The sequence below is a fragment of the Pseudopodoces humilis genome, chromosome 28 (genome assembly GCF_049639895.1).
Source record: "Pseudopodoces humilis isolate 2021_Gansu_Grassland_sample_001 chromosome 28, ASM4963989v1, whole genome shotgun sequence".
Lineage (NCBI taxonomy): Eukaryota > Metazoa > Chordata > Aves > Passeriformes > Paridae > Pseudopodoces > Pseudopodoces humilis.
Genome location: NC_142227.1, coordinates 3,339,187 through 3,361,839, shown reverse-complemented (window position 1 = coordinate 3,361,839; position 22,653 = coordinate 3,339,187). Strand labels below are relative to the sequence as shown.

At 49.8% G+C, this 22,653-nt stretch overlaps 2 protein-coding genes across 2 annotated transcripts in view; both read right to left on the bottom strand.

Annotated features, from left to right (window-relative positions):
- The window catches only part of ARHGEF18 (Rho/Rac guanine nucleotide exchange factor 18), a 50,016-nt gene extending 48,706 nt beyond the window's left edge, over window positions 1-1,310 (bottom strand). The window contains exon 1 of the mRNA XM_088067646.1: window positions 1,219-1,310. The gene's annotated coding sequence lies outside the window, so the exon portion shown is untranslated. The remainder of the gene's footprint in view (window positions 1-1,218) is intronic.
- Window positions 1,311-4,323: 3,013 nt separating this feature from the next.
- The window catches only part of INSR (insulin receptor), a 54,253-nt gene continuing 35,923 nt past the window's right edge, over window positions 4,324-22,653 (bottom strand). Inside the window, exons 8-21 of the mRNA XM_005531237.3 lie at window positions 21,887-22,137; window positions 21,383-21,550; window positions 20,548-20,749; window positions 15,653-15,921; window positions 15,308-15,450; window positions 14,188-14,347; window positions 13,766-13,865; window positions 13,429-13,496; window positions 13,032-13,261; window positions 12,642-12,752; window positions 12,225-12,384; window positions 11,293-11,422; window positions 10,925-11,059; window positions 4,324-9,872 (exon numbers count right to left, since the gene is read on the bottom strand). Coding sequence (XP_005531294.1) covers window positions 9,518-9,872; window positions 10,925-11,059; window positions 11,293-11,422; window positions 12,225-12,384; window positions 12,642-12,752; window positions 13,032-13,261; window positions 13,429-13,496; window positions 13,766-13,865; window positions 14,188-14,347; window positions 15,308-15,450; window positions 15,653-15,921; window positions 20,548-20,749; window positions 21,383-21,550; window positions 21,887-22,137 — 2,482 coding nt within the window. The 3' untranslated portion in view covers window positions 4,324-9,517. The remainder of the gene's footprint in view (window positions 9,873-10,924; window positions 11,060-11,292; window positions 11,423-12,224; window positions 12,385-12,641; window positions 12,753-13,031; window positions 13,262-13,428; window positions 13,497-13,765; window positions 13,866-14,187; window positions 14,348-15,307; window positions 15,451-15,652; window positions 15,922-20,547; window positions 20,750-21,382; window positions 21,551-21,886; window positions 22,138-22,653) is intronic.

The window sequence follows — 22,653 nt, the reverse complement described above, 5'->3', positions numbered from 1 at the left end:
AGTGACACAGCCCCTGAGTGCTACTCGAGGCTTGCAGACAGAAACAGAAAACAAGCTGTTAACACACCACAGCCCCCCTGCCCTGTGCCAAAGCCTCCCTGCTCCATTCATGGCTGTAAGCATGACAGACACTTCTCACCTGGCTGAGAGTCACCTTCACCTTCAGTGAGGGGTCAGAGTTGATACTTAAAAGGCTTGACGCTTTTACATGACATTTATGAAGGCTCACTATTTACACTTTTTTCTCATTTTCAAGTGCTGTGGCAGGGCTTCTGCAAGGGACTGCAAAAGACCCCATCCGTCCACAGTATCAGCATCATCCTGCAGCTCACAGCAAGTCCCAGGCCCCTGGCAAGGATGTTTCTCCAAGTCCTCCTCAGGTCTCCCACACAGGGAGGTAGGTGGGAGCAATCTCAGACTGCCCCAAGAGACCCAGCTCTATACCCTCCAAGCCCACTGGTCCCAGTTGGCACCAGCCCCACAGCCCAGACAGGCTCCAAACTTCACTCCCAACCCCTCAATTAGGCTGAAGAAGCTGAGTTTTACCCCAGTGCTGCTGTCTGGGACCAGACCAAAACTCCTCCCTGCTGCTCAGCCTGTGGCCTCACTGAGCAGAGCCCAGCCAGTCTGGGAATGATCACAGGTACACCCACAGCTTGAAGCCCAGGCTGGGCTGGTGATACACAAAAGCTGGTGTCAAAAAGGATTTTTCTTGCCTGGCCACAAACCCCGAAGTGTCACTGGCCCAGAACAGCCCTATCTACATCTCTGCTTCCATCTCCTCCCTGGGGTGGGCAGTCCAGAGTTGAATTTGGGGGTCCTGGGCATGGACCCCTCTTGTGCACAGCCCAAACGCAGCTGTGGGCAGTGCCAGGGTGTCTTTGCAAACATCCAGTTGTGGCACAGGAGCAGCAGGAGCCAAAAGCAGCACCCAAAGGGTGCCCAGCTAGCCTGGCACTGCCCCAGAGCCCACCATGATGACACCTGAGGGTTAAATCCTGACCTCGTCTCCTCTTCGCTCACAGCAGAGCAAAACCCCGTGGAGGCTGGGCCTCCCCAGTCCATGTTTTGCACTGAAGCTCGTGCAGGAGGGAGGCTGCACCGAACCCAGCACTGGGACTTTTGGCTTCAAGACAAGCCGCTTCCTCACAAGGCCTTGAGGAAGGTGAGTGACAACCCCGCTGCTGTGGGATGGAACTTGTGCAGAGAGCGACTTACCCTGAGGGCTGGCGGCACCTCTGTGGCGGGTTCCTCGTGCACGCTCACATCTGACAGCCTCGGCTGCTTCTCCAGCCGCTGGAGCAGAGCGAGAAGCGGAGCCTCACCGGGGAAGCAGCGGCCATGAGGGCGGTTTGCTCACGGGGGCCGCCGGCTCAGCCCTCTCACCGCTTCCCCTTTCCGACGGCACAAACAAAGCCGGCTCGCCCATGCTGCGGCTGCCAGAGCAGCTCCCCAGGGCTGCTGGCTGCCACCCTCGCGGGGCTCTGGGCTCTGGAAGGGTCCAGCAAAGCCACCAGGAGGGCTTCGGACCCTGAGGCAGCCGTGCAGGGGCCCTGGGAGCCCTGAAGGCACGATGGCTGCGAGGAGCAGCTATTGCCACCGCTGCTTCCTGTTCCCTTCGGAGAAAACCCGCAGTGTGTGCCCCGAGAGCCCCGCAGGCCCGGCCCGTGGGCTCCTTGCACCACGGCTCCTTAACCTCCCACACACGGCAGCTCCTAACGAGTCCCTGGCCTTTGACCTTGGGGGACAACTGGGACCCCAAAGCCCAGCAGGTCTGTCTTACACAGCGGGAAGTGACAGCACAGCAGAGAAATACCCGTAGTGACCATATTCACCTGTATAGGACAAAGACTTCAGCTCCTAGGCAGTGCCCCCGGCCAGCAGACAGAGCCCCTGGCACGGTCCAGGCTGGGGTTGTTGGCACAGCCATTCCCTCCTTCCCAAAAAGCCCCGTGGGCTGAGGCGCTCATGCTCCTCATCCCAGAGCCCCGAGCACTCGCCAGCCCCAGCCAAACCCTAATCAGAACAAGAACCACTCACACTCCAATTACTCAAGACCGCAGCTTTGGCAGCGCTTAGAATAGCAATTACCCTGTGCTCCAGGAAACCACAAGAGCAAAGAGGAATTAAGGTTTAATTTCTCTGAAGTCCACAAGAGCTCGATTAGCATCAGAGATCAGGGCAGCTCCTAAACACCAGGCAGCTGCTCTGGCTGATGGGATGGTGAGTTGTCCTTGGCTCAAACAAGGACGAGCTCTTTTCCTCCTGCCACGAGTCTGACACAGCTTGGGGGATGCCGAAGCTGAGCTGTGCAGGCAGCCTGGAAGAGTGATGAGGGATAATGGCACGAGGATTGCCCCAGCCTCAGCAGCCTCCCCACAGCATCCCAGAGAACCCAGAGGGAAGCAAACCTCCTGGGACAGCAAGTTCAAGTTTTGTGGCTTTGCTTATTTTTGCATTTTAGGATCCCTAGAGAACAAGCCTGTGCCAGAAGAAGCAACTCCAAAACATCTTAAAACACCAATTTGTTTATGATCATTCTCACAGTGAGAGAATTCTGGATAGGCTTAGGAAAAAATGGCATTGGTGGGGCGTTGAGTGCTGTGTCCAGCTCTGGGCCTCTCACTGCAGGAAGACAGTGAGGTGCTGGAGGGTGTCCAGGGAAGGGAACAGAGCTGGGGAAGGGGCTGGAGAGTCAGCCCTATGAGGGAGCTGGGAAAGGGGCTCAGCCTGGAGAAAAGGAGGCTCGGGGGGATCTTCAGGCTCTGCACAACTCCCTGCCAGGAGGGGACAGCCCTCGCTTCGCTGGCACAGCCGCTCAGGAGGGAAATCTTAGCTCCGGTGAAACAAAACAAGGTTTTAGTTAGAAACACCCCCAGAGGGGTCTGGGCAGGACAGCAGGCTCCTGGTGCACACCTGGTTACAGCCAGGACAGGGGTGGGGCTCATCTTCTGCCTTCGATGCTTTAAAACCTGCAGTGAGGAGTCTGTCTCCTCCAAGGACGGAACACTGGTCCATGCCCAGGAAATAACAGAATTACATGACAGAGCCACAGCTCTCAATGCTCCAGAAGGAATCCTGGCACCAAAGTTCACCCAACAGCATCAGAGGCATCACCCCAGAGCCCCGAGGTGAGGACAGGGATCACCAGAGCCATCAGGTAGAGGAGTTCCACTGGCTTCACACTACAAGCCTAAAGCTGCTTGAGCTGTGGGTTTTTGTTTTTTCCTTAACACCATTTATTTTGCAACTTATTCCAAGTATTTAGTACTTTCTCCATGGCAAAGCAGCCTTCAGTGCTGCACAGACAGCAGACACAAAACGAACGGTTATTCTTGGATAATTTATTCAGAATTTTAATATAAACAGTTAATTGTTCAATATTCTGACACACAGCAAGGATTTTTCTTTTTTACTATTCAAAAATTTTCTGTACATGTCACTGCTTGGCTCTTAGCTATGAAAACATTGAAAAAATAAATCAAGGGGGAAGGTTTTTCTTTTTTCTTCTTTTTTTAAAAAAAAAGCATGGCACATTTGACCCTTTATTTCAAACAAGAGGTATCTGCAGTACTATTTGTATTCTAGAACCTTAAATATGCAGAGGGAAAGGTGGGAGCAGCAAGAATGAACTGGGAAAAAAAATAAAAACCCCGAGACTTCACAGAACATCACCTAACATGTAGCTGAAACTATCTGTGGTTTATTTAAGTGAAGCAGAGGGCTTTGGGCTTTGTTGGATGAAGCTGACGTCCACTTCACCCATCCATGAGGGTCCTCAAATATAAACCAGTTTTGATACTCCAAGAATAAAATAATTCCCCTAACTAAAGCACAATTTAATGTTTTTCCTGTTTAAATAACACTCTACCTCTGCAGATTTAGAAGTGGCCTTTCTAAAATTCTCCATCAGCTTTCATGGGACTCGGTTACAGGACAAGACTTGGAAGTGGGGATGGTGGAAGTGTTGGAATGCTGCTGGGAGAGCCTGGATTTAGAGAGCTTTGGTGTTGAGTCCAGCTCAGAGCTCTCAGGTACAGAGCCCTCAGCTCAAGATTTATTGGAGCTGCTGGGACTGACCAGGGGCTGGGGTTCAGCTGAGCAAGAGCCCCCATTTAACCTCCACTGATGGCTCTTCTTTAGCTGCCAGGACTATTCCAGGTCCTCCCAGCCACCAGACCCTGTTCCCAAGGGATCTTTCTGGGCTGAGAAAGGAAACTATTTAACACCACCTGTTGGAACACTGGAGTGGGAACAAAACCACTACCAGGAACAGAATTTCTGTCTGATTGCAAATCTGTTGGCAAAAAAATGACAACACCATAGGAGTTAATACTAACTTTATTATACAATATTTAAAAAGTCATTTCTCTACCTGTCCCCTTACAGCTTGCATTGTGCTGCAGTGAATTTTCCCAAACTGCAAGAATAAGTGCTTCCTTCTGAGAAGGACAAGCAAATTCATTTTAAAAAGAAATACACATTTAATGACAGCAGATTTGCTAAAAACAATAAGTTTAGAGTTGCTTTTCAACAGTCAGATTCCTCCAAAAGTCAGCTAGATGATTGGCTTCACTCTTGTGATGCTCCTAACAAGGCTGAACACGTCAAGGCTTTTACACCGACACAGACAGAATCCAAGCAGAGGGAACACAAAGCCAAGCAGAAGGTAATAAAAAGGCCAAATTCCATTAAGTTCATACAAATACCAAACTAATCTTATGTTGAATTCATGAAGTAACTATTTCTTGATTCCAACCCATTCAGCAGTTCCTCTCCCTGAACCACAGGACGCTCCGAGGGGCGGTGGCTCTTTGGGCAGGACCGGGGTTCCTGCGAGTCCCCGGCTCCGAGAGGATCACAGGGGTCATCTGCAGTTCCGAGCTCCCTCCAGGCTCTGAGCCGATCCCACACGGATCACGGCAGCATCTGGCACAGCCTGGACAGTAAGGTTTTATGGCACAAAGATATTTTACTTTCTGGCTTGTAAAACAAGGTTCCAGTCTTGGTAGCAGGAAGGGCCCGGGATACCTCAGGATCTGTCTTCGTGTCACAGTGGCTTTGAGAGGGAACTCGACTGCCTCCCTCCATCCCTCCCTCCTCTAAAGCAGAGGCTCAGCACCCTTCTTGCTCCTGTCATTTCCTATTTGCCTTCAGCACAGTCAGCTCAGTAACACAAGAAGCGACTTTGAGATTTTTTTTTTCCAAAGAGATACCAACACTATAGCCAACAGACTAAAATGAAGCAAAGTGTCCCATCGCTATAATACAAATTTAGGAGGAAAGAGATAAACTACCCATAAATTAAGAGTACCCTTTAGCAACCTAAAAGCAGCCTCTTCATACCCACACGGCTGCTTTACCATCATCACTGCAGCGTGGTCAAGTTCCCATCACCTTTCCCAACCCAGTGCTGGCACACAGTTTATGTCTGAGCTCTTCTATTTTACAACACAATAGAGTATTTACAAGCAGCCAAGACAGACACGTTCCTAACCCAGCAGCCAAGATTTGCAGCGCTGCGCTGGCTCGCAAGAGAAGTTCCAGATTGGCAAGAGCCATTCAGGAAGTGGCAATCGAGTTTAATGTGGAAACCTTTCTGAGAAACCTCTACAGTCTTGCACTTCAGACTTTTTCTCAGTGAAAGCTCAGCAGAGCTTAGCTTCTTGCTCCTCCCGATTCACCAGAGTGAATTTCTGGCTACATGGTGGCGCTAGACTGTGCCCAGGAGGCTCCAGCTGCTCCTGGACAGGCTGAGGGGTCTGTCCTGCTGCCCCGTGCTGCGAGCGGGGCATTCTCTGCCCACAAAGGGCAGGAGCCAGCCCTCCAACAAATACTAATGCAAACAAAGAAGGAGCTTCCCACTGCTGGCTGCCTTCCTCCAGCCATCCCACCTGCTCTCCTGCACCGGTGTTTGGCTCCTCCTAAGCAGCAGCAACAGCAGCGGTGAGCGTTGTGCTTCCACTGCAGCTGGGAAATTCTGCCCCATGAAGATGTGGCCAGAGCAAAGAGCAGCAGCTCCCCCAAGAAAGGCTCAGCACAGCACCCCTGCCCGGGCTGGGGTCCCTGGCAGCACCCCAGAGGTTTCAACAGCACTTGAGTCTCCACTTGCAGGAATTCTCTGAGCAGGAATCAGCGAGATCCGAGTGAAGTGTTCGGGCATCCCCAGGGCGAGGATCTTCCAGCAGCAGAGACCAAAGTGTCAGCTGTGAGCCAGGGAAGGATTTTCCAGCAGTGAGAGCTGGGCTTTGAGGGTGATGTTCATTTATTCTTCCTGATTCTACAGCTGAGTGTGATCTATAACTGCCACAAGCAGCAACCACTAGTGTTATTTGTTTTACAGAGGAGAAACAAAATACCCTCCCCACTGGTACCACACGTCTTCCCTCCCCCTGGGCACAAGGTGGGAAGGATGAGTAACCTTCACACAGTGCTGGGTACAAACAACTGCTCCGTTCGGTGCAGGGTGAAGGTGACACTGAGCCATGGGAGGGGACTGCCTGTCTGTGGAGCAGCACACGCTCCCTGGCTCGGCCATGCGAGTGTTCAAACCATGTGTACTCACAGGGCCAACCAGTATCAACCGCGTGGAAAAGCCAGACCCAATACAAGGTTCCAAACTTCCTTCAGGTTAAAGATCTTCTATTCCCACAGTTATGATCACTGCCATTGGAAATGTTATCAAAGCAAGGGTGTGCTGGGAAAGGTTTTCAGGAGGTCACTGGCAGGACCTTGGGTTACCTGTGCGCAGTGAGAAGAGCAGTGACCAAGCCACCCCAATGCAACCCCAAGAGCAAGGGCTGGTCCCAGTCCCAGCTCCACGCTGGCACATGCTGATCCAGGAGGAAGCAGCCTGATCCTTTTAGATCATGAGTTCACTAAAGTCCAAACATTTAAATGGCTCTTTTGTTCTTTTTTTTTTTTTTTTTTTTTTAAATCACGACAGAACTAAGGGATGAGATCAGATCCAAATTTGTAAATGGGTTCATTGGCCACTACTGTTCACATTAGGGATCAACAGTGACGAGCCATTCTCCTTCCCATTCCCTTCATGAATGGTCCCTGGTATTGGAATCAGCTGATACTGATTTTCCCTGATCCACAATAGGTCCAGACCAGAATATTTAAACAGGTTTAGAGGTGCGTAGTATTAAAAAATATCCTTAAGAAACACTGAGGTAGACTGCACCAGAACAGGACAAAAGTAATCCCACCACATCCACCTGCCAAGATTTTGCGGATACAAATTTACATGTTCTGTGTGTTTAAGAAAACAAATTGTTTGTTGCTTTTTTTTTTTACAGTGTTTTATATATTAAAATAAATAAAAAAATTCTAATAAGAAAAACTTCTCTTCCTTAGAAAAGTGTGAGAATATGTCTTCTTTCCTGCAGTGTAGTATAGAGCTGCTAAACAGTTACAACTTTGTAAAGCAGAAGAAATGTAAACGAGGCCTTTTGAAATCCAAAGGTTCTCACCTATGTCTGGACTGTGTTTTCCACCCAAATTTGTGGAGCAACCTGTACCCTCCACCTGGGCCGAACCGATCAGCCTCCAGCAGCAAAGGGCCCAACGGCTCCCAGTGCTATCCAGAGTCTGTCGTCCCCCCTTTTGTGACTCTGTTCTGGCCAGAAGCAGCTGGGGCTCTCAGAACCAGCTGCAGCCCCAGGTGTGGGCTCGGGGCACTGCAGCCCCTCTGCCTCGCTCACAGCAGCACTGCCCAGGCTGGAGCCACAGCCCAGCCCAGCCTTCCTGCTCTCCCGAGCCGGGGCACCTCGCTTTCTCCTGGCAGAGAGCACAAAACAAGATCCAGGAGGAGAAGTGAAGGACTGAGCGTCTCTCCCTGCTGCTCAAGCACCTCCTGCATGACACGGGCCTGCGACATCCATCATCTTCCTTCCCTGCTCCCACCAGCTCCGTGCTACCAGCCCTGGCTGAGTTTCACCGTTATTCTCCAACATCAGGTGCCCATCAGCTCTGCCTTTGCGAACAGCAGCACAACAAAGCACAGTCCTGACGGCGAGCGCTGACATCCCGGCAAGCCGTGTCCCGGGAGTTCTGCAGCAGGAATCTTGGGGAACACAAGGCTGGAGGCAGCAAAGCACGGTCACCTCCGGCGTGCAGAGCCCAGAACTTTGTGCTCCCCCCTTCAGTGTCCCTTGCTCAGCTCCAGTTCGTGCTTGTCCTCTCTTGCCGGCTCCATCTGCGGCACGGAAGGCAAAGTGAGGGACACGGGGGTAGAGGAGGAGCAGAACTTGAGGCCAGAATGTTCTGGGTCCTTCAGCTCCCAACACCCAAGATGGGGCTTTGATTGGAGCCAGCTGACTGTGTTGAATAAATCATGAAACTATTACAAAGCCTTGTCAAGTATGAACTGAACATGTGCTTCATCGCTCCTGCAAGGCTAAAATTAGTTCATTCTGAAATCTTTGGACCACTTTAAGACCAAACAATCCCCCAAAACTCTTGCCGCCCCAAAAGGATCATAAACAGTCAATAATTTATATGAAGTTAAAATTTAAACTAAAGACATCTTTAAATATGTTACAACAAACAATATATATACTCAATGCTGTAAGGACAGAAAACTCCGTGTCTCAGGTCAGGGGACTCCTACTTCGTTTGGTCTTGAAAGTACCCACAAATCTCAGAGTTCTGCTCATTTAGCTCCCAGCACGTTCTCCTCATTTGTTAATGAGAGAAACCCTGCTCCCAAGAGTCCTCAGTATAAAAATAATCTGTTTAGAATTCAGTCTCTCCAGGGAAATGGGGAAAAAAGATAAGTACACACTTCCAAGAAGAGGAAAGCTCCTGTGAGAACAGAGAATCATAGAGTATGCTGAGTTGGAAGGGACCCACCAGGATCATGGACTCCAACTCCTGGCCCTGTGCAGGACACCCCGAGAACCCCACCATGTGCCTGAAAGCGCTGTAAGTTGTGTACAAAACCAGAAATGTCTCTTTTGCTATAGGGTACACCCCACATGTTGATACTGCACACACGCACACACACGCCCACGCACGCACCCCGGGAGTTTCACCCCTTGAAAACAAAGTATGAAAGCAGCAGCTATTGGTCAATCTGAGGATCTGGCGCGTCCGACTGATGTGCTGAATCCTTCTCTCAGTGGAGAGCCTGCCTGAAAGCCTGGAATTCTACTGGAAATGCTCTTGTTCCACGTTGCTGGGCTGGAGCTCAGGCACCAGAGAATTTCACATCTTCTGCTGGCAAACGTGGATGCTTCTCCTTCAGTTGAACTCACACGGTCGCTTCCTGTTGTGAAACCATGGTTACAGAAGGGACAGCAGCCATAGAAACCTCTTCCATTTAAGTTCACAGATAAGTCCACTGACAACCAGTCAACTTGGCAAAAAAAAAAAAAAAATTGTAAGATGATTAAAAATCTGAAGAGTTTGTAGATGTGTGTCATACACTGTGGCAGCAATAACAAGAGTCCTGAGATTTGTGGAGGGGGGGAAAAAAAGCAGACACAACCCTTGGGCCAAACAGGAAGTGTTAGGAAGGACTTGACCTGGGCATGGAGAGAATCCGCCCATTTTTCTTGCCACCGTTCATGTGAGTGTAAGGGATGTGCTCCTCGTAGTTGCCCTTGAGGGCCATGGAGGGTCCATTGTCCCTCCCCAGCGCTTTGTCCCTCTGTGAGTACGAGGAGGGGTCGAGGGGAATGCTCTCCATGTTCTCGAAGTCCATCTCGTACTCCTCCGTCTCCAGAGGTTTGTTCTCCTCGCTGTAGAAGAAGGAGACCTCGTGGAAGCTGGGGTGCAAGTCCTCCTTCAGCATCTCGATGATCTCGATGAAGGTGGGACGCATCTTGGGGTTGTACTGCCAGCACATCTGCATCAGGCTGTGCCTGCAGCAGCACAGAGCACAGTCAGGGGCAGCAGAAGCAATCCCATGTGCAGACCAAGGCTGACCCCCCACCACCCACACCACACCTCTGACACCCCAGCTTGCTTGTCCTCTTTCCAGCCTCCACATCTGCCTGTAGATCCTGACACTCCTTTTTTCTCTATTTCCGTCTAGATGAAAAATTCCTTCCGATTCCTTCAATTGTTCTTGATTTGGCTGCTGAAGGAAACAGGGCTGTGGTTCACAGACTCCACGTGTGTGTGTGTGTGTGTGCACAAGCACTTGGAGCCAGGTCATCCTTTTTTAATTGACTCCCTTTTAATTTTAACTCAGCTTGAAAGATAACAAAGCTCCCAAAACTTCAAGGAAAATGGGAGGCTGGGAAGAGGACAGAGGTCCTGTAAACATCCCACCCAAAAGAAAGGCTGCAGTAAGAGGTCACATGTTATCAGACACCATGGAGAAAGAACTCACAAAGACAAATAGAGTTTCAAACTGGAGTTTGTAACTGGCCATCAGACAAATGTCCAGCACAGCAGGCTCTTTTCATAGGGATACTCACAAAACATGTTTATTTTATGACTCTGGAAGTGCTGTTTTGGCCAGAAGCAGCTGGGGGAAGAGGCTACCAGAACCAGAGAGCTACCATCTGTGCTCCCTTTTCCCAGAGCTGCTTTCCCTCACAACTGCTCCAGTGTGACTCCTCACACAGAATCCCATGATCACTGAGGTTGGAAATGACCTCCCAAGACCATCAAGTCCAACCTTTGACCCACCCCCACCTTGTCACCCAGCCCAGAGCACTGAGTGCCACATCCTGTCCTTCTTTGGACACCTCCAGGGTTTGGGACTCCAAACCTCCCTGGGCAGCCCCTTCCCTGGATCACTAAGGATGCTTTGGTGCAATTTCTGTGGGAGGTGCCTCACTAAAGTCTGTTTTCCTCCTCCCCAGTCGAGGAGGGGTTAAGAGGTGCCCCAGGTCAGGCCATTCCTGTTGGCCACACTTGAGGCAAAGAGTGCAGCTGGGCTGGCTGTCCCCTCTTGCCCACTTACAGCCTCTCTGGGCAGTTGTCCGGCTGATCCAGGTATCCTCCATCCATGACAAACTTTAGCACCTGTTCATTGGAGAGTCCCTGGTACGGCTGCTCTGCCAAGCTGCTTATTTCCCAAAGGACAACACCAAATGACCTAAGGGAGAGAGAAGGGTTCCTGGTGAGAACAAAACATCCTGGAGCCCTCCCAGTGACAGAGTTATTTTGGAAAACGAACACTTCAAAAGAACACGACTATATTTTTATGGAAGTGTTTCAAAACAACGGCTTTGTTTTGTCTGTGCTCTGAGCAAGTCAGTTTAAACTACGTGTGCTAAAACAAGGAGCTCCTGAGCTGGAATCCATCTGGGATTGCAGAGGACAACTTACCACACGTCAGAGTAGGTGGTGAACACCCCATCCTTCAGTGACTCCGGGGCCATCCAGCGCACGGGCAGCAGCCCTTTGCCCCCCTTGCGGTAATAATCCGTCTCGTAGATGTCCCTGGTCATCCCAAAGTCTGAGAGAAACAATTGGGATGTGTTAAATGCCTCTCCCTCCACCCTGCTTTTCCTGTGCAACATCTCCAGATGGATGTTGCCTTCCCCCCACTGCCAAAGCCCAGCCTGCAGTCATCTGTCACCTCATGATTAATTTTCAAAACATTTCCCTTTTCCTGCATTTTTTTCTACAGAGTCACAACAGAGACTCCAGAGTTAAATTTTTTGGTGACAGCTTCTATTCTAAACATTATTTTATTCATCCTCTGTAAGTAAAACAGAGCTCCCTTTGCCTGAAATCCCACTGCCCTGGCTTTAACTCCAGAGAGCTCTGAAAAATCACCACACTGTGGAGTTCCAGCTTATTTTTAAATTTTGTATTTACTTATTTCTAAAAGGGTTTGGGTTTAAAACTGGGTTAAATTACTTTTAAAAGCCACCTGACCCAATGACAGGATTATCAGCACTGTGTTTGTTGTACCCAACTCCTTCTTTGTCTTAATTCTCACAAAAGCAAAGACCAGTGAGACAAACCCAGGTAGCTCAGGCTGGAAAGGTAATGAACGTTTAGGCCAGAGATTTGGGAATAGAGAAAGTGAGAAAAGCTGCTCTGGTTCTACAGGAGATGTTGTTCTTACTGAAGACCACACAATTCTGTGACAGGGAAGAAACAGAGGAAGTGCTGCAATTTCCCACAGCCAGTGAGAACCACCCGTGCTTGCCACACTGGTTTCATCACTTTGCTTTTACAACAAACACGATGCACAGAACCATCTCCTGATCACAGAATGGCCTGGGTTGGAAGGGACCAGCACTACCTACCCCCGATTTTCACAGTGAAGTCCTCTGCCACCATGCAGTTGCGAGCTGCCAGGTCCCTGTGCACGAATTTCTTGGCGTTCAGGTAGGCCATGCCGTCGGCGATCTCCGCGGCCATCTGGATCATCTCCCTCAGCGTCGGGGGCGGCCGCCCGGGGTTATTCTGCAAGGAAGGGTCAGTCACAGAATGGTCTGGGTTAGATGTGACCTTAAACATCATCCAGTTCCCTGCCATGAGCAGTGGCACCTTCCAACCAGGCTTGGACACTTCCAGCTTCTCTAGGTAACCTCTCCACCCTCACAGCCAAGAATGTCTTCCCAAAATCAAATCAAATCTACCCTCTTTCAGCTTAAAAGAAGCATTAAACCCCAAATCAAGTCACTCTGTTCCACAACAGACTCACTCTCTCCTGTCTTTACCTCAGCTTCAGGTCTCAAGGAGCGGAGGTAACTCTTCAGATCCCCATGTGCCATCAGCTCCATGACCACCAGAGTAGGCTGTCCCTTGGAGACCACTCCGAGGAGGCGAACCTGGAAAACGAGCGAGAAATACCCTGGAGGCTGTGTCCAAACAGAGCAGGCAAAGCCAACACCCCCTGAAACAGAGCTGAGAACAGCCCCACAAGGCCTTGTCAGGCTGAGAGGTTTAGAAAGAGCAGCAGTGAAACGACTTGGGCGGGTTCTGTGGAATCCAGCAGGGGAAGATCCCAGCTCGGACGGATCGGCTGCCTCTGCTGCTTTGGCGAGCTGGGGGTCGGGCTCTGAAGGCACTGCAGAGCTGAGCTGAGAGCTGAGGCACCCAGCACTTACCACATGATGGCAGCTGAAGCCTTTCATCACGGAGGCCTCGTTGAGGAACTCGATGCGCTCACGCAGGCTGGCGGACTCGTTCACCGTCTTCACGGCCACGCGCGTCTCGGGCTCTCCCTTCACAATGTCCTTGGCGATGCCCTCGTACACCATCCCGAAGGAGCCCTGGCCCAGCTCCCTCAGGAGGGTGATCTTGTCCCGTGGCACCTCCCATTCGTCAGGAACATAAACTGTTGGGCACAGAGGAACAGTTCTGAGCTGCAGCCTTGGTTGTGCTGCCACACTACAGGGGGGGAATTCTACAAAAGGACCAGAAAACTCCACAAAGACAACTCCAACCCCATCCTGCTGCACCAACTGCACGATTACACAAGAAATAAACCCTGGTTGCTCTCACCATCACTGGCACTGATGTACTCGGGGTTGGAGGATGCATACAGGGGTCCCGTTGGTCCTTCAGTTTGTCTGGAAGAGACACAAACTCCTCAGCACTTCTCAGCCTCTGACACCCTCGAGGTGAGGGCATTTGATTTGGTGAGGATTTGATTAATCCCCAAAGCATGCAGCAAATAAACTGTCCCCACATGGCACAAACTATTTCCTGCACTTAAAATTAATGCTGCAATTGCTATGGAAATTAGAAACTAAACAAAAACTGACTCCCAACAAAGCAGCAAAACTTTTGGATGTAAGTTTTAGTGTTTCTGGTGAAAACAAGAAAAAATTGCACTCACCTCTTCTTCACAAGCACATAAGCAGCTCCAATAATTCCAGCAATTATTATGGCAAAAATAATCGGAACAATGATAACAGCAATATTTGGCTGAGCATTCACTAGGAGAGAAAGAGCGAGTTAGAGGTTTTATACAGGTCCAAAAAACAAATTTTTTCCTCATTAAAATCTCCCCCTTCAATTAATTGCAACAAAAACAAAACTAGAAGCTATTTCAGATCAAAATGTGGGGCTGGTCAAAATGAGGACTAATTAAAAAAAGCCATGTGTTTCCAAGTAATTTCAGGTTCTTGACAACCAATATATTTGGTAAACATTTAATGACTCCCTGTGGCTCCCTGTGCACGGCTTGCTACACCCCATCCTCCAGAAATAACCCCAGTTTCTGTCAGGGATTAAATGTCGAAAATAAAATGAACTCACAATAATCAGCCACGTAAAAATAGGTGGGTTCTGTCCAGGAGCCGTTTCCAGCCAGGGAGGTGGCTCGGATCCGCACGCTGTAGTTGCCAGGCTGGAGCCCCCGGAGCTTGCAGCCGTTCTCGCTGGCAAAGTGCTTGCGGGACACGCAGAAATGGGCTTCCTGTGGGGACAGGGGCTGTGGCAGGGTCATCTGCAGCACCCAGGGCTCCCTGAGAGCTCTCTGGGGCTCCTGCAGCTCCCAGGGCTCCCTCAGAGCTCTCTGGGGCTCCTGCAGCACCTCCCTGGCTGGCAAACACACACCCCAGGGCTCTCAGTCTGCTCCAGGTTAGTGCTTTGTGCCGGATTTGTGTTTTGCAGGGCAGTAGATCAGGTTACAGAGAGCAAGTGCCATGTGCTACCCTGGTTCTGAGCACTGCCACTGGGCCTGCACTGGTGAGTGCCACTGTCCCCCTGGCACTGACATCAGCCCTGTCCCCCTGGCACTGACACCAGCTCTGTCCTCAAGAGCTCGTGGGCTGCTCAACACCTTCCTAACTTCTCTAAGCAACTTAAATTTCACAGCATCACAGAAACATCAAGGTTGTAAGAGACCTTCAAGGTCATCAAGTCTCAACAACAACCCAGCACCACCATCATTGGCCCTAAAATGTGTCCCCAAGTGCCACATTCAGACACTTTTTGAACATTTCCAGAGGATGGTGACTCCACCATCTCCTTGGTCAACTTGTTCCACTTCCTGAGTGCTCCTGCAGGGAATTTTTTTTTCTAGTCTCTAATCTGAACCTCCCTGGTGAAACTTATGGCCTTTCATCTGAGACACAGCAATGTGGGGTTTCTGCCCTTCTGTGAAGGAACATTTCTACAAAGCTCCATGCAGAAAGTTGGTAAATCAGCTAAACTTGCTGAGCTACCGGGCACCACAGAGGCAGATTATTTCCTGATGTCATCCCAGGCTTCCAGAGGTGAATTCACCAGTGAAGTTTTGTGTTCCATTAGTTCTGCACCAGGAAACCCAACTAGACAGGGCACTGTATGCATAAGGACTGTCAAATCCTAAGGAGCCCTGGGCTCCCAGGTGGAGCCACTTCTCCAAAGGTGCTGTGAAAGCAGAACCTCTCACCTCTGTCTCCCCAAGCCGCCCGTAGTTCACCTCGTAGAGCACGATGAGGCCGTTGGGCTCCTTTGGCTCCTGCCACTTGAGATGCACAGTGTTCTTCTCCACCAGCTCATGGGAAACTGGGCCAACAATGTCATCAGCCTTAGCTAGAACCAAGTTCAAGATCAGGTTTAGTTTCGTGTCTTTAGGCAAAATTCACACCTGCCAATACCTCATCCATCCTCTTTTCCCACCAGGACATAAGGACAGCAATATATAAAATCTTATATTTTGCAGCTGCCTCCCACAGGAAAAGCAGCATTTTGGGAGTAGCCACCAAGCCACAGCAGGGCTCAGGGGGAGAATCACCTTCTGGCATGGTCCTGGCACTGACATAAGCTGCCACGCTGCAGCGGGACTCCTGGGCATCGTGGTTGCAGGCATGCAGCTCGATGCGGTACCCAGTGAAGTGTCGCAGCCCCGAGATCACCAGTGACTCCTTGGACAGCACTTTCTCAAAAGGTTTCTGCTCCTCTGCACCCTCAGCTGCTGCTGAATTGTTGGGAGAGGATGGGATGGTGGGTAACACCACGGTGGCGTTTGCCATGGAGCCAAGGTCTCTTCGTTTTCTTGATGGCCTGTTAAACGTGAGTTGTTACAGTCAATGTCATCACATCCAGGTGAAAAAGAAAAGTTAAAATGGGAGAGCTCAGAGAAAATTCAAACTGAACCCTGGTATTTACAATGCAACACAGAAATTCAGGATTTTGGTTGTTTTGGGTTTTTTTTAACCAAGACATGCGTCCTTACAAAATTCTGTATCCCCCTGACTCTTCTCCCTGCACAACTGCACACAGGGAGATAAAATAAAAATAAACCAATCCAAGCTTCAAGTATCTGCTTGAGAATTCAAGTTGCCCTGGATCTCTCAGCTGAGTCTAAGTTTACCAGGTTGCCTCACGGATGCCTCGGGCAGGGTTGCAATGCTTTGCAGTTCAGCTCCCACCCGCTGCAGCTCCGAGCACACGAGGTCACGCCACGGCCCCGACTCGGTGACCTCAGATGTGCCACATATCCCAAGTGTCACTAACTTGCATTTATTAAGCAAAAGGCCACTCTCCCAGCTCTCTGGAATACATTTGCTACTCTCACCCCGAAGGCTGAGCCTCGATGGACACACAAAGCATTTTAACCTTTTCCCAAGAGATCAAATCTATTAAGTCCTTTTCAAGGCATGCATTTAGAACTCATGATTCTGATTACATATTCATTGTGTGGTTTTGTAAACCAAATGTTGCTCCTCAAGCTATTGCATTTCAGTCTGAAAATCCAATTTTTTCACTTGTAAAACCAGCACATGCAGTGTAAGCCTGTCACCTTCCCTGTCTTTGCACCTGAGTGCCACCAGCCAGCTTTAATGTCAGGTTGTGTTAGCAAATAAGCAGAATAAATTCAACAGAATTAAGAAGCATTCAAAAATTTAATTTTCTTGGCCCAAAAAAAAATAAAAAATGAAGAGGAAGGGATCAGTACCAAACCAAAAGTCTCAGTCTAACACTCTGATGTGCTGCCATACATTTGCCATGGGGAATTCCAGGTTGGGAACTAACCAAGGTGGTGAATCAGTAACTGTATTCAGTTACACAAAAGGAATTAATGCCAGTTGAAATCCAGACCATGTATTTTAAGGGGGTGATGATCTTTTTGTGTGTGTGTGCATGTGTGTGCAGCTATTAAAGGGTACAAAGAGTGACCTGATCTGAACCCACACTTGAGGCATCTCCAAGCTCTAAAAATGTAACAAGCTGTTGAAGCAAATCTTTGCTGCTGAACTTTCCACTGCCACCTCTGACCACCGGGCCATGGCCAGCCCCAGCCCCAACAGGGACAGGTCTCTGCCACCTTCCCTGCTTCCCTCTGCCTTCCCTGCTGCTCTTTCTCCTCCAAGCCACCAGCCAGAAAGAAAAGTTTGAGTTGACCTCAAAGTAAACACTGGGCTGCACACAACACAACACAAATATCCACAGAGTCGTCATCATCACAGAATGGTTTGGGTTGGGATAGACCTCAAAGCCCATCCAGTTCCACCCCTGCCATGGCAGGGACACCTTCCACCATCCCAGGCTGCTCCAAGCCCCGTCCAGCCTGGCCTTGGGCACTGCCAGGGATCCAGGGGCAGCCACAGCTGCTCTGGGCACCCTGTGCCAGGGCCTGCCCACCCTCCCAGCCAACAATTCCTTCCTGCAGAAATGTCATCCACCTGATGACAAAGCAGGATGGCAAACAGCAGGTTCAGCAGGCACATTCCAGTTTTAAGTTTTCTCTTTCTTAATAACTAATTAACTCCTTTTGGAGCTGCTGTTCACTCCGCCTGTGTGGTGCTGTGAGCAGGGTCCCCTCAGGATGGGGCAGAGTTCAGGGACCCAGCTCTGGGTCATGCCACCTCCCTCCTTGGGAAGGATTCCTTTTGGTCAATCAGGACCTGGTTTGCATAAAAGCAAAGCTACACCCTCTGTTTATCAAGTGTGAATTCAGCTGATCCTCGTGTTCAAGGGAATTTTGTTTTTCACGAGTAAAACAGTAATGTGACCACTGATGCAACACAGAGTAAAATGCAAGAATTCCTTCCTTCTCAAGTCACAGAAAGTTAAGAAAAGCTTTTGAAGCTGTAAATCCCCAATCTTCCCTTATTTATTATCCTGGATTTGCAGCAATTTTCTTGCCAAATTCTCTGTATTTTCAAACATCTGATTCTTCTCAGAGTTGTTCCAGTGTAATTTGCATTGAGGCCATCTCAGCAGCTCCAGGGAGTTTCCTGTGAAACCCTCAGGTCCAGGTTCCTCCTGTTCTCAGAGGTGACAAAGTGACACCTCAGCACACACAGTATGGCCTGTGCTGGGGGATTCCAGCAATGCCTTTGGTACCTTAAGCCAAACTGTTCCGCACCCTGAAACTACCCCAGGTCAGCTGGCCTGGCAAAAGCATTTTAGATTTGTCTGTACAATTAATTGAATTGGGAAATGCAGGGGAAAACAATCACTTTTAAAGTGAGTCATTCCTCAGATCTTGCTCCCCAGGAATATTGGGAATGGCACAAAAGTGTGAGACAGAGAACTGGGGCTGCTCCTGCTCTTGCTGCAGTGGTGATGGAGGGAATACCTGGAATGACACCCTGAACAGCCACTGCGCTCCCCTCTGCCTCTCAGGACTTCTGAAATCTCTTCCTGCTTCCCACAGAATCATGGAGGGGTGAGGCTGGAAGCCCCCTCTGGGATTGTCTGAGCTGAGCCCCTGGCCCAAAGCAGGGGCAGCTGGAGCTCAGGACCACGTTGGATCATCTCCAAGGATGGAGACTCCTGTGCCAGGGTGCAACCAGCCCTGAGCTCCAACCCGTGCACAACTCCTCCAAAATGAGAGCAAATAACACAGGAAAGAAGAAACAAAGCATCAGCTTCTGATGGCCACTTTGTTCAGCTTCAAAGGGGACCTGGTGTGAGACACTGCCAGCTCTGCCTGCGCAGAGGAACATTCCTGAACTTCTCATTTGGTTTTTTGTCACTGCCAGAGAAAACTGACCCCCAGGAGTTGTGACAGTGGCTCCTGGAGTGGGTCATCAACGTGCCCAGGGGGAAGGAACTGTGATTTCCAGAGGGGTGAGGTCAGCCCTGGACTAAGGCTGGATCCTGCCCAGGGATCAGATTGCTGGGAACAGGGCAGGAGGGGAGAAATGGCACATGGAAAGCAAGGAGACATCAGGCAGAAACTGCTGTGATTCTGCTCCCCTGGCATCTCGTGTTCCCTGCTGGCCTCATCCCTGAGATTCCTCCCATGACTGGCAAGTTCCTTCCCTCCACAGGAGAGGCCACACAGCACCTCAGGAGAGGTCACTGAACTCTCAGGAGCCACCAAAAAAGCACCTGAAGTAAAGCACACTCCCTGCTCTCTGCCAGGCTCTGTGAGCAGGTGATAGCACAGTATTCACAGGAAAAAGAATTCTGATTTATGTGGCGACAGCCTGGAGCCTGCCAGGGAAGACAAGCAAGGGCACGTGGCAGCAGGGAGGGCTCTTCACCACTGCCTTGTTTTAGAGGATTAGATGGCCATGGGATGTGGGGATTTCTTCCTTGGGAGGCTGACAAGGTGGCACATCCTGGTGATTGGTTTCTTCCAACATACATACCCCAGAAACTGGCCTGAGAAGCATCCTGGGCTGGCTGCACAATAAAATTGGGTGTGGTGGGGAAAAAAGGGGCGGGGGAAAAAAAAAAGAAAAAAATCAGACTGTCAGAATTGTCTGCCTACATCAGGAGGAGTTTGGCTTTTGCACATGGCTTGGATTTCTTCTGCTTTGGAGTATGTCATGTCCTGGCATCCTCTGGCACACTGGAGCTCATCCTGATGGGTACCAACAGCCAGGAACAGCAAAAGGAGGGGCTCTGCCCAAGCTTCCAGGTGAGGACTGCAGGCACCAGGGCAGGGAACACCAGGGATGCTTTAACAGGGACAACACTCAGTGCAGTGACCCAGCTTTTGTCAGGCAGCTGCAAATGCAGGTTTGTTGGCTGAGGGCAGCAAGCAGAGAATAAACTTAGAGCACAAAACATGACAGGGAAGAGGGTAAATCACCACAGATTCTACCCTGCTCCCCAGCACTTCCTCCCTGAGCTGCAGATGAAGTGTGAAGACATTCAACACCACCTAATGTGACACCCAGTGTGCCACTCAGAACAGGACATTCACCACCCACAGCACTCACATTCCTCATGGTATTGGAGGCATTTCCCACACTAAGTGAAGGGAGACCACAAATACCACGCTGAAGGACGAGGCTGTGGCCTGGTAAACTGCCCTTTTCCTTTCTTTTCAGCTCAATGAAAAACTTTACCACAAAATTTCAAGACAGGAAAAGAAAATCGCTATTTTTGGCATCATCTGATGCCAGACAAGCTGCAGGCTGTTTGTTAAGGATTCTCACTTTATTCTTGAGCTGAGGAGAGTTCAGAGACAGGAAATGAAAGCAGGATCTTCTCAATCTGCAGGAACATCCATGGTAGGTGCTCAGCTCTCCCTATTCCAACACCCATATCCAGCTGGACTGGACAGGCTCATGGAAGCCTGGCAAAGTGGCTGTGTCCAACCTGGTATTTTTATTTAATCCAATTTTTATTTAATTTTTTAAATTTTATTTAAATTTATTTATTTAATTTAATTTTTATATAATTCCCTCCCCCTGACCCCTGGACAGGCCTGTTTGATGTTCTCACCTGGGCACAAAAACCTCGTTGTGGAGGTAATTCTCGAAGGTCTTGCGGAAAGCAGATTCCTCCAGCTCCTTCTGGATCTGGGAGTCTGTTTTAGGGCAGGAACAACATTCCCCACTGACATCCTCAGCTTCACTCTGATTATACTTCTGGGGGTCTTCGGATTCAAAAGGAGGAGACCACGTCCTTGAGGGCAGCTTTAATCCTGGGGACAAAACAGTTTTAGTGTCACTCGTACCTGTCTTGGCAGAAGATGTCTGATGCTACAAAAGGATCCCAAACCAGTGTACACAGGATTCATGGCACATTTGGGCATCCCATATTTCACATCCTGGGCTGAGCAGTTCCCTCTTTTCTGACAGGCCTTTACTTCAGAAATGCTATTTTTGAAATGGAGCTTGGATGCTTTATCCCAGTTGAGGTAACAGAGCAGCAGGGGAGATTTTGGAAGCCCTTAGTGAAATTCTGTGTTCTGAAGGAATTCCAAACCAGGTACCAGCTGCCTTCAAAAATTAACCTGGCCCTGAGCTCCAGCAGCATGGAAATTTTTAACGTTGCTGTCCCCATTGTTGCTGTTAAACTTATAATTCAGTTTAAAAGGAGCAAGGGCAGAAGGGAGATCCCCAAAGGAAAAAACATGTGATTACTTTGTAAAAAGCATTTTTAGACCTTTTGCAGTAGCACCTAATGTAACAGAATAGGGAGGGACAGAGCTGATTCTAGAAGAACAGTCCTGAATCCAGCAGAATTGGACACCCTGAGCAGCTCCAAGGCAAAAACCCCAGGCAATCCTGGGAGAGACTGAAGGAAAGGCCTGGAGGGAGAAGCACCCACTCACCTTTCAGGCAGTAATCGAGCTCATAGAGCTCACTGTCCTCTGCCTGCTGCTGCCAGTACACCAGGTAGTGTGTGATGTTCCCGTTGGGCTCTGAGGGCGGCTTCCACTTGAGGATGATTTGGGATGAGGAGTTGGAGACGGATATGGGATCCAGCGGGACCGACGGAACTGCATGGGCAGGGGAGAGACAGAGGTCACCGGCAAAGCAGGGACCAGCACAGCAAATTTCCATTTCTACGGCAATCAAGCATTCCCTGGCACCCAGTGGGCTCCTCCAGGCTGGGCTGGATGATCCTGGAGGTCTCTTCCAGCCTGAAAGATTCCTACACGAGGCCACACAAACTGGATAGAAGAAGTGCCCATCAGCACCATCTAGAATCACACCCCTGCTTTAGGAATTCCTTCCTACCAAAGCAGTGGGAAGTTTCCTGGATATGGGACTAGCACAACCCCCAGGCAGAATTATTTAGGCCTGCTTTCACCCCAGGAGAGTGCTGCACTGACCCGTGGCGTTGGTCTGCACGTAGATGATCTCGCTCTTGGCGCCGTACGTCCGCCGCTCGTCGGAGAAGGTGACCAGGGTTTTCACAAACACTGCATATTGTGTCCATGGCTTCAGGCCCCTCAGGAGCCACCCTGGCTGGGCCTGGGCTTTGGGCTCGTTTGAGCGTGGTGGGGGATCAACATCCACAACTGTCCAGCTGTTGGAGCCACAGGCGTCCTGGCCATCGAACTCAGTCACGTTTTGGTAGGGACTTGAGAAAAGAGAAGGCTCCAATTAAAAGAACCCTCAATCAGGCTCTTAAAAACATTTCTAAAGACACACTGGAAGTTACGACCCTTTATCCTTCAGAGAAAGTAAAATTATCTCATTTATTCTGAAAGGGAGGCACTGGGAACTTTCTTACCTGGGCCTCCAACAGCATCACAGATCTGTGCCACGCATGATGCCAACAACTACATCCAGACTGATTATTGTCAGCCTCATGGAAATCAGCTGGGTTACCTTGATTCTAAAAGACTCTTTCCCACCTCAAAGGGGATAAAACCCTCAACATCCTACAGAGATAGTGGGGAGATGAGGAACTTCGTGGTTCGAGTATGTGTGTCCAGAACAGCAGGAATAACTGAAGTTTGGACTTTTCTTAAATGAGGAATTGTGACTGTGCACTAGTCAGGAATCTTAATGAACATTTTTATAGAAGGGTATCACTGGAAACTTCAGTGTGGGAGCCACAAAATCAAAGACTAAACAGCTTTGCCTACAGCAA